General features: G+C 38.6%; 1 protein-coding gene across 1 annotated transcript in view; it reads left to right on the top strand.

The window, feature by feature from the left end:
• The window catches only part of SNX9 (sorting nexin 9), a 470387-nt gene that overhangs the window by 436333 nt on the left and 19708 nt on the right, over positions 1 to 14346 (top strand). The window contains 2 exon segments of the mRNA XM_053710947.1: positions 5639 to 5715; positions 6544 to 6633. Coding sequence (XP_053566922.1) covers positions 5639 to 5715; positions 6544 to 6633 — 167 coding nt within the window.

Genomic DNA, 14346 nt, shown 5'->3' with positions numbered 1-14346 from the left:
TTCTGTTTTTGATGGCTATTTCCTCGGCTCAAAGAGTCTCTGAGTTATCTGCCTTACATTGTGATTCTCCTTATCTGATCTTTCATTCAGACAAGGTAGTCCTGCGTACTAAACCTGGGTTTTTACCTAAGGTTGTTTCTAACAAGAATATCAATCAAGAGATTGTTGTTCCATCCTTATGTCCTAATCCTTCTTCAAAGAAGGAACGTCTTTTGCACAATCTAGACGTGGTCCGTGCTCTGAAGTTCTACTTACAGGCAACTAAAGATTTTCGACAAACTTCTTCTCTGTTTGTCGTTTACTCTGGACAGAGGAGAGGTCAAAAGGCTTCGGCTACCTCTCTCTCTTTTTGGCTTCGTAGCATAATACGCTTAGCCTATGAGACTGCTGGACAGCAGCCTCCTGAAAGAATTACAGCTCATTCCACTAGAGCTGTGGCTTCCACCTGGGCCTTTAAGAATGAGGCCTCTGTTGAACAGATTTGCAAGGCTGCAACTTGGTCTTCACTTCATACTTTTTCCAAATTTTACAAATATGACACTTTTGCTTCTTCGGAGGCTGTTTTTGGGAGAAAGGTTCTACAGGCAGTGGTTCCTTCTATCTAATGTTCCTGCCTTGTCCCTCCCATCATCCGTGTACTTTAGCTTTGGTATTGGTATCCCATAAGTAATGGATGACCCGTGGACTGAACACACTTAACAAGAGAAACATAATTTATGCTTACCTGATAAATTTATTTCTCTTGTAGTGTGTTCAGTCCACGGCCCGCCCTGTCTATTTGAGGCAGGTTCTAAATTTTAAATTATAACCCCAGTCACCACTGCACCCTATAGTTTCTCCTTTCTCGTCTTGTTTCGGTCGAATGACTGGATATGACATGTGAGGGGAGGAGCTATATAGCAGCTCTGCTTGGGTGATCCTCTTGCAACTTCCTGTTGGGGAGGAGAATATATCCCATAAGTAATGGATGACCCGTGGACTGAACACACTACAAGAGAAATAAATTTATCAGGTAAGCATAAATTATGTTTTATACTTAACAATGTTAGGTATAGGAGGAGGGGGCATGCTGCTTAGAAGCCTGTATCTCAGGCATCTAAGCAGCTACAGACCCCCAAGACCCACTGTTGGAAAGGTAATCGCATAACCTTTCCAACAATGTAAGTTTTGGTGGTCTTCAAAAAAAAATAAAAAAAGTTTAAAAAAAAATCAAAAATTTCAAAAAGAAAATATTAGCACCCAGGTGGGAAATGACTTAGCAGCCAAAGGGTTAATGTCCCTTTAAGTATTTCATCAATAAAAATAGTTCAAGATCTCAATAATTTCACTGCTTGGAAAAGAACGATTTTGTAAATTAAGGATCAGCCTTTTCAAATGTTGGATTACTTGTTTTTTAGTATAAAGGTGAGTATTTTTTGTGTTAGACAATAATGACTAACATAATGCCAAGAAGTAAATCTTTTTTTTTTTTTCCTTAGTAGAGGCAAAGGAATATTTCTTCTTGATAGAGCTTTTTGTTTAAAGTTTTGACAAAATTATCTTCCAAAAAAACATATTCAGGTACATTTCTCATGATAACAAGAATAGAGAGGCAAGAGTATTCTAGACCAGAAAAATTTGCCTATACTTGTAAAATATTTTGTAGGTTAAAGTGAGATACCTTGAAACAGGATGCAGTTCATTATTAGAATAAAAATGGCAGTACATTGTCTATTATGGGTGTACTACTTTTGTGAGTAAGAAACACTCTACTCTTATGTTTTAATGAGTGGGAAGAAGAATCCAGTCCTGTGTTTAATACAGAGATTTGCTGGGTCACACTGGTTAAGTTTTTCAGTCTATGAATTGACTGGTTTTGAATTACTCTTCCCAGTCAAGACATCATTGGCAATTTAAATCGCACAGTGTGTTGTCTAGGATTGTCCAGCTCACATAAAACAAATTCTGTATAATTGAAGTGCCCGTAAAACAATGGCGTCGTAAAATTATTTTTAATTAGATGCACACAACATACCCTCTTGCAGATAATCATACAAACTTGCATTCAAAGATTTATAATTAGTATTATTATTATTATACTTTATTTATAAAGTGCCAACACATTCAGATGTGCTGTCTTATTGTATGTAGTATTGTAGTGTACACATAGTATTTCAAATTAAATATATTTATCATAATGTTGAAACATATCAGTGTTAGTGGGTATATGTTCTCTGGCCACTGGTTTAAGTGGAAACAACTCACAGAAGTCAGAGTAGAAACCCCCCACATGTACCCCACACTTTTTATCAGTACCAATGATGGACCATATTAGGGTCATTGTGGAAAAAAACTTTGGTTTACATATGATGAATAAACAGACCTTTCTACCAGATGCTGCTTTAACAATTTTAGAAATAGCTAAAGAGAAAACAAATCTCAGCCTTGTAGTATCTCACTCTTGTTGTCTCATGAATTCTCACTACTGTAAACCAAAAATACTAGAAATATAAAAAATTAAATCCCAACTTGAAATTTTCTCAAAATATCACAAAACAAAGACTTCTTTTTTTTTTTTTTTTCATTTTAAATCATGTGCGTTTTTGGAAATCATTTTTCAATGTTTGTGTCCATGACCATAAAATTTTTAATTCCACAATCCCTGTCATGTGACTCATTTAAAAAAAATAATCATGCTTTTATTTGGTTAAAAAAAAAAAACTTCTGAGGTAGTTGGGTTTTTGTATATTCATGAACATCAGAAATGGTGGATTTATGAAAACTTTAAACCCTTATAACTCAGAAACTACATAAAACGTTCAAATAGAAGATTTGAAGTCAACTTTGATAGGCCATCCAGTCTACTTAGTTAATACAAAATTGGGAAACCTAATTTAAAAAGTGTTTGAAAACTGGACTATTTGACATGGAATTACCCCTTTTGCAAGGAACAGTTGTCAGGACCCAAATAATGTTCTTACCTTAACTAATGACAGGATCAAGGCCAGGAGTAAAAAGAGGGTTGTCTGTCGAGCTGGAACACTGGCAATAGTCATCAGACATCGGCCCTGTCTGTTTGTCACACAATCCAGATGTGTGAATTTGCACTGGGGAGGGAGCAATTGTCAGCCGAGTCCCCAGCTTGTGCCAAAAAGGACTCAGGCTGCAGCTTGACCAGGATAAATTGTACTTCAGACGGTGCTTGTTCTAGCAAAGACACTAGACATGGTGTGATTATCAAGGTCATAGATAATTCAATTTATAAAGTTAACCCTGGAAATAACAAAAAGTGCACCAAGAATGATGCAGACTCAAGACCAACACTCAGTCCTCAGTCCTTAGTTATTCTTTTATGAGGATCCTTGCATTCTTGACTCCTCCTCTTTGTTAGACCTGGGACTGTCTTCTTGATTACAATTTACACTTGATCCCCATGTGTTGCCTGATCCTTACTGACCTCCTAACTTTTAACATTCTGAACTGTGTACCTGATTATTCTTCTGGATCGTCCCTTTATACTGCTGCCCGATTACTGACTAACTACTAACCTCAAGGTTCCTGACTTGCTTTTCCTTGATCTGTGCATTAAAACCTTTCATTTGTACATCTGAATCCTAAGAATAATGAAGGTAACTAACGTTTACCCTTACAACAGTCTTCATGTGCTCTTCTAAAAATACTCAGTGGGGAGAGTGGAGGTACTGATTTTGCTGGAAGGAGCTTCCCTATGAAATTCTGTGTGAGGCAGATAAGACTAAGAGGTGTCCTCAGTCTTATCATATTAAGCTATTGTTCTAGTTGTCCTACATTGAAATATTTCACGTAGCCCATTAGTTGGTCAGGTTATTTTGAAAGCTCAATAGATAGGTTGGAACTGCCTTATGGTTCAGAAATATAATGGGTTTATTTCAGAAATCGGACTACTTGATTTAGAGAGTTTTTAAATGTATTCAGTATGGCTGCTGATGGGTTCGCTGTCTTTTTTTTAAACAGCTCCTATGATGTTCTGATTATCTGAATTGTATTTAAGTTTCTGATTTTAAAAAAAATCACTGTGTCCTTTATTATTTGGCTTATTGTAATGTAATAGCTTGTGTATTCCATATAAGGTAATTAATTAATTTTAGCTGCAATAACTGCCTCAAGTTTATGTATTTAAGTGCTTAAAGGGCCACTGTAAGTAAATATTTTCTATGCCTGTTACTAACTACCCCAAATACGCTTTTTATCAATAGCATTTCATTAACATATCTCTACCGTATATCAGAAATCTTGTCTGCAAATTTAATTGTTTTCCAAACCCACTCTGTGGGTATCCTTTGCTCTGTACCAATCCGTTTACAATACCTAGGTTTCAAAATGGCGCTTTAAACACAAAGTTATTGGTTTAAGTATTTTGAACACTCAGTGCTGAAAATAGTGGGCAGGATAACGTGACATCATTGGCGAATAAAAGATATAACTTTTAGAACGTTATGAAACTTTGTTTTGGAGAAAATATAGGTCAGTAGGTTTTAATTAATGTTTATTAACTTTAATATGTTAGTTGTTTAGCTTAAAAATTATAACAGAAAGTAATCCTTTAACACACAAGTTCTGTTTATTATATTTTTAATTATGTAATTGACATGCAGCCAAGAAATTTCAATTTGATTCTCTTTCTTGAGTTAGATGCTGACAGTGTTTTTGTTTGCAAATGCATACTTTTTTTAGTTTACAGTTCCTTGGTATGACTTGGTGCTAGAGTATTAAAGTTACGTGTTTAATTGCTACCTAGCTGGTCGAGAGCACAAACTACTACTGAGCCAATCAGCAGTGCTAGTCGCTTGACCCAGCTATGTAACTAGCGCTGCATTTTAGCATCTAGTAAAAATGGTTTCACACCTCTGGATTTATTTGCTAGAGGCAAGTGAAGCCTTCCCTAGTTAGTGTATGTGTATGTTAATCTAATTGAAAATCTGTAACAAATATCTAGGTAAGGACTAGGACAGGCCTTTTATATATTAAAGGGACAGTCACCTCAATTTTGTTTTATTGTTTAAAAAGATAGATAATCCCTTTATTACCCTTTCTCCAGTTTTGCACACCCATTGGTTATATCAATATACTTTAACCTCTGTGATTACCTTGTATCTAAGCCTCCTTTGACAGCCCCCTGATCACATGACTTTTTATTTATTATCTAATGACTTGCATTTTAGCTGTGTTGTGCAGAACCCACGGGCGTGAGCACAATATTATCTATATGGCCCACATGAACTAGCAGTCTCCTGTTGTGAAAAACAAATAAAAAAGCATGTGATTAAGAGGCTGTCTCTAGTGGCTTAGAAACAGGCAGAAATTTAGAGGTTTAAATGTTATAAAGTATATTAATATAACAATGTTGGTTGTGAAAATCTGAGGAAAGGGTAGTAAAGGCTTTATCTATCTTTTTAAACAATAACAATTTTAGTGTTGACTTTCCCTTTAAGTGGTTGCGTTATGTTCCTGTTAATTAGCCTAGGAGGGGTTAAATGCCCTAAAATATTTATTAAAAATGTGCTTTATTATTCTCCACTCAATAGTTCATAGTGTAGCAGGAAGTGTTGTTTCAGTTAGGTAAATAAGAACCTTTAAAGAATAAATCCCTGTCATACTGACTTTATATATATTTTTGTAGGTGAAACAGATCTGAACAGTGCCATCACAGAAGCAGGAAAAACGTATGAATCTATTGCTACATTAGTTGAAGAACAGGTAAAATAATCATTGTGCAAGGTTTTCCAGTAAACACTGCATTGTGTTTGTACCTTATCATACCTTTGTAAAAAATAAAACACAATTTTTTAATGTATGATTTTGTCTCTAGAAAATGTATTTGGGAAATATCTCCATAAAGTGTATTTAAGCTGACAATATAACTTGCAAGTCTGTGTTCTTTGTATCTGTAAATTCTAAAGAGACATCAGTCATACATTGTATAGCTTGCAATTAAAGGGATAGTTAAGTCCAAATTAAACTTTCATGATTCAGATAGGGCATGTCATTTTAAACAACTTCCTAATTTACTTTTTTTTTTAGTTTATTAATTTTTATTAGAGTTTTCAAAAAAGCGGTTAAGAATTACAGCATTAATGTAACAATTATAAATATTATACTGTGAATAAAGAAATTAACTTTTGGTACAAAATTTGAGTACAGAGTCATGTTATCAAGGTTAAATTAGTGCAATGGCTAGTAGTTTGGTACATTATTATCCAAATAATCCAACGTGTCTAACATTGAAAATATTTTGCATATTGTTCATACAGGAGTTCTTAAAAGATACACAAGGTCTATGAGACCATGGCTTCATTCCTTCCAGGAAATATTAAGAACCTTTCCTAATTAAAGACAAATCTATTCAATTATTTAATATATGCAAATAGGTTTACCAGTTTCTTCCACTCTAAGTGTGACAAAAAAAAAAATTGTGTCAAATAGAAAGTCTTATGTTGGCAGCACAGTATGTACAATTCAAATATATCATGTATTATTATTATTTATGGTATGCTATTTAAAAGATTATTACTTTGTCTTTTTCAGCCAAGGAAAGATCTTCATTTCTTGATGGAAACTAATCATGAATACAAAGGTTTCTTGAGTTGCTTTCCTGATATGATATCTGCCCACAAGGTAAATATATAGAAGGACCTTTTTCTGTAAAAGTATCAAAAACATGGTCAGATTGTGGTGGAGTTGTATACACATGCACAGCCAAAACACACAGGAAGCCTTGTGTGCCACTGGCTTAAACCCATTTTTTTTTTTTAAATGGGCTGTTTTGGTCAATCATAACTATAAATATCTTAATAATATATTATAGTTTTAAAAAATATATATATAATTTTACTGCAATTTAATTTTAATATAACCTAGAGCTAAAGTCCAAATTAAACTTTCATGATTCAGACAGGGCATGCAATTTTAAACAACTTTCTAATTTACTTTTATCATCAAATTTGCTTTGCTCTCTTGTTATTCTAAGTTGAAAGCTAAACCTAGGTAGGCTCATATGCTAATTTCTAAGCCCTTAAAGGCCGAAAAAAGCTGAAGGCATTTGACCGGTTTTCACAGCTAGATGGCGTTAGTTCATGTGTTTTATATAGATAACACTGCTCATGCACGTGAAGTTATTTAAGGGTCAATACTAATTGCCTGAAATGCAAGTCTGTCAAAAGATCTGAGATAAGGAGGCAGTCAGCAAAAGTTTAGATACAAGGTAATTACAGAGGTAAAAAGTATATTTCTATAACAGTGTTGGTTATGGAAAACTGGGGAATGGGTAATAAAAGGGATTATCTATCTTTCTCCAACATAGGTGTGTCCGGTCCACGGCGTCATCCTTACTTGTGGGATATTCTCTTCCCCAACAGGAAATGGCAAAGAGCCCAGCAAAGCTGGTCACATGATCCCTCCTAGGCTCCGCCTACCCCAGTCATTCTCTTTGCCGTTGTACAGGCAACATCTCCACGGAGATGGCTTAGAGTTTTTTAGTGTTTAACTGTAGTTTTTATTATTCAATCAAGAGTTTGTTATTTTAAAATAGTGCTGGTATGTACTATTTACTCTGAAACAGAAAAGAGATGAAGATTTCTGTTTGTAAGAGGAAAATGATTTTAGCAACCGTTACTAAAATCGATGGCTGTTCCACACAGGACTGTTGAGAGGAATTAACTTCAGTTGAGGGAACAGTGAGCAGAATTTTACTGCTTGAGGTATGACACATTCTAACAAGACGATGTAATGCTGGAAGCTGTCATTTTCCCTATGGGATCCGGTAAGCCATGTTTATTACAGACAATAAATAAGGGCTTCACAAGGGCTTTTTAAGACTGTAGACATTTTCTGGGCTAAATCGATTCATATAATAAACATATTTAGCCTTGAGGAATCATTTTAATCTGGGTATTTTGTAAAATAATATCGGCAGGCACTGTTTGGGACACCTTATTCTCTAGGGGCTTTCCCTTATCATAGGCAGAGTCTCATTTTCGCGCCGGTATTGCGCACTTGTTTTTGAGAAGCATGACATGCAGTCGCATGTGTGAGGAGCTCTGATACATAGAAAAGACTTTCTGAAGGCGTCATTTGGTATCGTATCCCCCTTTGGGCTTGGTTGGGTCTCAGCAAAGCAGATACCAGGGACTGTAAAGGGGTTAAAGATAAAAACGGCTCCGGTTCCGTTATTTTAAGGGTTAAAGCTTCCAAATTTGGTGTGCAATACTTTTAAGGCTTTAAGACACTGTGGTGAAATTTTGGTGAATTTTGAACAATTCCTTCATACTTTTTCGCAATTGCAGTAATAAAGTGTGTTCAGTTTAAAATTTAAAGTGACAGTAACGGTTTTATTTTAAAACGTTTTTTGTACTTTGTTATCAAGTTTATGCCTGTTTAACATGTCTGAACTACCAGATAGACTGTGTTCTGAATGTGGGGAAGCCAAGGTTCCTTCTCATTTAAATAGATGTGATTTATGTGACACAAAATTTAGAGAAAATGATGCCCAAGATGATTCCTCAAGTGAGGGGAGTAAGCATGGTACTGCATCATCCCCTCCTTCGTCTACACCAGTCTTGCCCACTCAGGAGGCCCCTAGTACATCTAGCGCGCCAATACTCCTTACTATGCAACAATTAACGGCTGTAATGGATAATTCTATCAAAAACATTTTAGCCAAAATGCCCACTTATCAGCGTAAGCGCGACTGCTCTGTTTTAGATAATACTGAAGAGCATGAGGACGCTGATGATATTGTTTCTGAAGGGCCCCTACACCAGTCTGAGGGGGCCAGGGAGGTTTTGTCTGAGGGAGAAATTTCAGATTCAGGGAAAATTTCTCAACAAGCTGAACCTGATGTGATTACATTTAAATTTAAGTTGGAACATCTCCGCGCTCTGCTTAAGGAGGTGTTATCCACTCTGGATGATTGTGAGAATTTGATCATCCCAGAGAAACTATGTAAAATGGACAAGTTCCTAGAGGTCCCGGGGCCCCCAGAAGCTTTTCCTATACCCAAGCGGGTGGCGGACATTGTAAATAAAGAATGGGAAAGGCCCGGTATACCTTTCGTCCCTCCCCCCATATTTAAAAAATTGTTTCCTATGGTCGACCCCAGAAAAGACTTATGGCAGACAGTCCCCAAGGTCGAGGGGGCGGTTTCTACTTTAAACAAACGCACCACTATACCCATAGAAGATAGTTGTGCTTTCAAAGATCCTATGGATAAAAAATTAGAAGGTTTGCTTAAAAAGATGTTTGTTCAGCAAGGTTACCTTCTACAACCAATTTCATGCATTGTCCCTGTCACTACAGCCGCGTGTTTCTGGTTCGATGAGCTAGAAAAGGCGATCACTAGTGATTCTCCTCCTTATGAGGAGATTATGGACAGAATCCGTGCTCTCAAATTGGCTAATTCTTTCACCCTAGACGCCACTTTGCAATTGGCTAGGTTAGCGGCGAAAAATTCTGGGTTTGCTATTGTGGCGCGCAGAGCGCTTTGGTTGAAATCTTGGTCAGCGGATGCGTCTTCCAAGAACAAATTGCTTAACATTCCTTTCAAGGGGAAAACGCTGTTTGGCCCTGACTTGAAAGAGATTATCTCTGATATCACTGGGGGTAAGGGCCACGCCCTTCCTCAGGATAGGTCTTTCAAGGCCAAAAATAAACCTAATTTTCGTCCCTTTCGTAGAAACGGACCAGCCCCAAGTGCTACGTCCTCTAAGCAAGAGGGTAATACTTCTCAAGCCAAGCCAGCCTGGAGACCAATGCAAGGCTGGAACAAGGGAAAGCAGGCCAAGAAACCTGCCACTGCTACCAAGACAGCATGAACTGTTGGCCCCCGATCCGGGACCGGATCTGGTGGGGGGCAGACTCTCTCTCTTCGCTCAGGCTTGGGCAAGAGATGTTCTGGATCCTTGGGCACTAGAAATAGTCTCCCAAGGTTATCTTCTGGAATTCAAAGGGCTTCCCCCAAGGGGGAGGTTCCACAGGTCTCAATTGTCTTCAGACCACATAAAAAAACAGGCATTCTTACATTGTGTAGAAGACCTGTTAAAAATGGGAGTGATTCATCCTGTTCCATTAGGGGAACAAGGGATGGGGTTCTACTCCAATCTGTTCGTAGTTCCCAAAAAAGAGGGAACGTTCAGACCAATCTTAGATCTCAAGATCCTAAACAAGTTTCTCAAGGTTCCATCGTTCAAAATGGAAACCATTCGAACAATTCTTCCTTCCATCCAGGAAGGTCAATTCATGACCACGGTGGATTTAAAGGATGCGTATCTACATATTCCTATCCACAAGGAACATCATCGGTTCCTAAGGTTCGCATTCCTGGACAAGCATTACCAGTTCGTGGCACTTCCTTTCGGATTAGCCACTGCTCCAAGGATTTTCACAAAGGTACTAGGGTCCCTTCTAGCGGTGCTAAGACCAAGGGGCATTGCAGTAGTACCTTACTTGGACGACATTCTGATTCAAGCGTCGTCCCTTCCTCAAGCAAAGGCTCACACGGACATAGTCCTGGCCTTTCTCAGATCTCACGGATGGAAAGTGAACGTAGAAAAGAGTTCTCTATCTCCGTCAACAAGGGTTCCCTTCTTGGGAACAATAATAGACTCCTTAGAAATGAGGATTTTTCTGACAGAGGCCAGAAAAACAAAACTTCTAAACTCTTGTCAAATACTTCATTCCGTTCCTCTTCCTTCCATAGCGCAGTGCATGGAAGTAATAGGTTTGATGGTAGCGGCAATGGACATAGTTCCTTTTGCGCGCATTCATCTAAGACCATTACAACTGTGCATGCTCAGTCAGTGGAATGGGGACTATACAGACTTGTCTCCGACGATACAAGTAAATCAGAGGACCAGAGATTCACTCCGTTGGTGGCTGTCCCTGGACAACCTGTCACAAGGGATGAACTTCCGCAGGCCAGAGTGGGTCATTGTCACGACCGACGCCAGTCTGATGGGCTGGGGCGCGGTCTGGGGACCCCTGAAAGCTCAGGATCTTTGGTCTCGGGAAGAATCTCTTCTACCGATAAATATTCTGGAACTGAGAGCGATACTCAATGCTCTCAAGGCTTGGCCTCAGCTTGCAAAGGCCAAGTTCATACGGTTTCAATCAGACAACATGACGACTGTTGCGTACATCAACCATCAGGGGGGAACAAGGAGTTCCCTGGCGATGGAAGAAGTGACCAAAATCATTCAATGGGCGGAGACTCACTCCTGCCACCTGTCTGCAATCCACATCCCAGGAGTGGAAAATTGGGAAGCGGATTTTCTGAGTCGTCAGACATTACATCCGGGGGAGTGGGAACTCCATCCGGAAATCTTTGCCCAAATTACTCAACTGTGGGGCATTCCAGACATGGATCTGATGGCCTCTCGTCAGAACTTCAAGGTTCCTTGCTACGGGTCCAGATCCAGGGATCCCAAGGCGACTCTAGTAGATGCACTAGTAGCACCTTGGACCTTCAAACTAGCTTATGTATTCCCGCCGTTTCCTCTCATCCCCAGGCTGGTAGCCAGGATCAATCAGGAGAGGGCATCGGTGATCTTGATAGCTCCTGCGTGGCCACGCAGGACTTGGTATGCAGATCTGGTGAATATGTCATCGGCTCCACCATGGAAGCTACCTTTGAGACGAGACCTTCTTGTTCAAGGTCCGTTCGAACATCCGAATCTGGTCTCACTCCAACTGACTGCTTGGAGATTGAACGCTTGATCTTATCAAAGCGATGGTTCTCTGATTCTGTTATTGATATTCTTGTTCAGGCCAGAAAGCCTGTAACCAGAAAAATTTACCACAAAATATGGAAAAAATATATCTGTTGGTGTGAATCTAAAGGATTCCCTTGGGACAAGGTAAAAATTCCTAAGATTCTATCCTTTCTTCAAGAAGGATTGGAGAAAGGATTATCTGCAAGTTCCTTGAAGGGACAGATTTCTGCCTTGTCTGTGTTACTTCACAAAAAGTTGGCAGCTGTGCCAGATGTTCAAGCCTTTGTTCAGGCTCTGGTTAGAATCAAGCCTGTTTACAAACCTTTGACTCCTCCTTGGAGTCTCAACTTAGTTCTTTCAGTTCTTCAGGGGGTTCCGTTTGAACCCTTACATTCCGTTGATATTAAGTTATTATCTTGGAAAGTTTTGTTTTTGGTTGCAATTTCTTCTGCTAGAAGAGTTTCAGAATTATCTGCTCTGCAGTGTTCTCCTCCTTATCTGGTGTTCCATGCAGATAAGGTGGTTTTACGTACTAAACCTGGTTTTCTTCCGAAAGTTGTTTCTAACAAAAACATTAACCAGGAGATAGTCGTGCCTTCTTTGTGTCCGAATCCAGTTTCAAAGAAGGAACGTTTGTTGCACAATTTGGATGTTGTTCGCGCTCTAAAATTCTATTTAGATGCTACAAAGGATTTTAGACAAACATCTTCCTTGTTTGTTGTTTACTCTGGTAAAAGGAGAGGTCAAAAAGCAACTTCTACCTCTCTCTCTTTTTGGATTAAAAGCATCATCAGATTGGCTTATGAGACTGCCGGACGGCAGCCTCCTGAAAGAATCACAGCTCATTCCACTAGGGCTGTGGCTTCCACATGGGCCTTCAAGAACGAGGCTTCTGTTGATCAGATATGTCGGGCAGCGACTTGGTCTTCACTGCACACTTTTACCAAATTTTACAAGTTTGATACTTTTGCTTCTTCTGAGGCTATTTTTGGGAGAAAGGTTTTGCAAGCCGTGGTGCCTTCCATTTAGGTGACCTGATTTGCTCCCTCCCTTCATCCGTGTCCTAAAGCTTTGGTATTGGTTCCCACAAGTAAGGATGACGCCGTGGACCGGACACACCTATGTTGGAGAAAACAGAATTTATGTTTACCTGATAAATTACTTTCTCCAACGGTGTGTCCGGTCCACGGCCCGCCCTGGTTTTTTAATCAGGTCTGATAATTTATTTTCTTTAACTACAGTCACCACGGTATCATATGGTTTCTCCTATGCAAATATTCCTCCTTTACGTCGGTCGAATGACTGGGGTAGGCGGAGCCTAGGAGGGATCATGTGACCAGCTTTGCTGGGCTCTTTGCCATTTCCTGTTGGGGAAGAGAATATCCCACAAGTAAGGATGACGCCGTGGACCGGACACACCGTTGGAGAAAGTAATTTATCAGGTAAACATAAATTCTGTTTTTAAACAATAACATTTTTGGTGTTTACTATCCAGCGCTACGGCGGCGCTATATAAATAAATGATAATGATAATAATAATCCCTTTAAGGAACATAACAGTGCTCTGCTAGTCCTAAACAGCACTTCTACTGGGTGTTTAACACATTTGCGGCGGTTAGGTTGATAGTCTTCATATATAAATTATAGCTATATACTGTATATATATATATATATATATATATATATATATATATATATATATATATATATATACAGTTGTTCTCATAACTTTACATACCCTTGCAGAATTTATGATTTCTTGCCCATTTTTCAGAGAATATGAATGATAGCACAAAAACTTTTCTTTCACTCATGGTTAGTGTTTGGTTGAAGCCATTTATTATCAATCAATCATACTCATACGTCTATTTCCCAAAGACAAGCTCTGGATATGATTCTGAGCATGTGCACTCAACCATGGCGAGGCCTGTTCTGAGTGGAACCTGTCCTGTGAAACCGCTATATGGTCTTGCCCACCATGCTGCAGCTCAGTTTCAGGGTCTTGGCAATCTTCTTATAGCCTAGGCCATCTTTATGTAGAGCAACAATTCTTTTTTTTCCGATCCTCAGAGAGTTCTTTGCCGTGAGGTGCCATGTTAAACTTCCAGTGACCAGTATGAGAGAGTGTGAGAGCGATAACACCAAATTTAACACAACTGCTCCCCATTCACACCTGAGACCTTGTAACACTAATAAGTCACATGACACCGGGGAAGAAAATGGTTAATTGGGCCCAATTTGGACATTTCTGCTTAGGGGTGTACTCACTTTTGTTGCCAACGGTTTAGACATTAATGGCTGTGTTTTGAGTTATTTTGAGGGACAGCAAATTGACACTGTTATACAGGCTGTGCCCTCACTACTTTACATTGTAGCAAAGTGTCATTTCTTCAGTGTTTTCACGTGAAAAGATATAATAAAATAATTACAAAAGTGTGAGGGGTGTTCTCACTTTTGTGAGATACTGTATATGTATATGTATATATATATATGTATATATATATATATATACGGTATTTATTTATATATATATAGGCCATAATAGTGGAAAATTCACATTCTCTAATTAAGCAGTTGCACAACTCAGCTATACAACTGCTACTGATTGTGTCAGTGGCAGTTT

This window comes from Bombina bombina, chromosome 4 (assembly GCF_027579735.1).
Source record: "Bombina bombina isolate aBomBom1 chromosome 4, aBomBom1.pri, whole genome shotgun sequence".
NCBI lineage: Eukaryota > Metazoa > Chordata > Amphibia > Anura > Bombinatoridae > Bombina > Bombina bombina.
The sequence above is the reverse complement of the archived record's forward strand: the minus strand, read 5'-3'. Positions and strand labels throughout refer to the sequence as shown.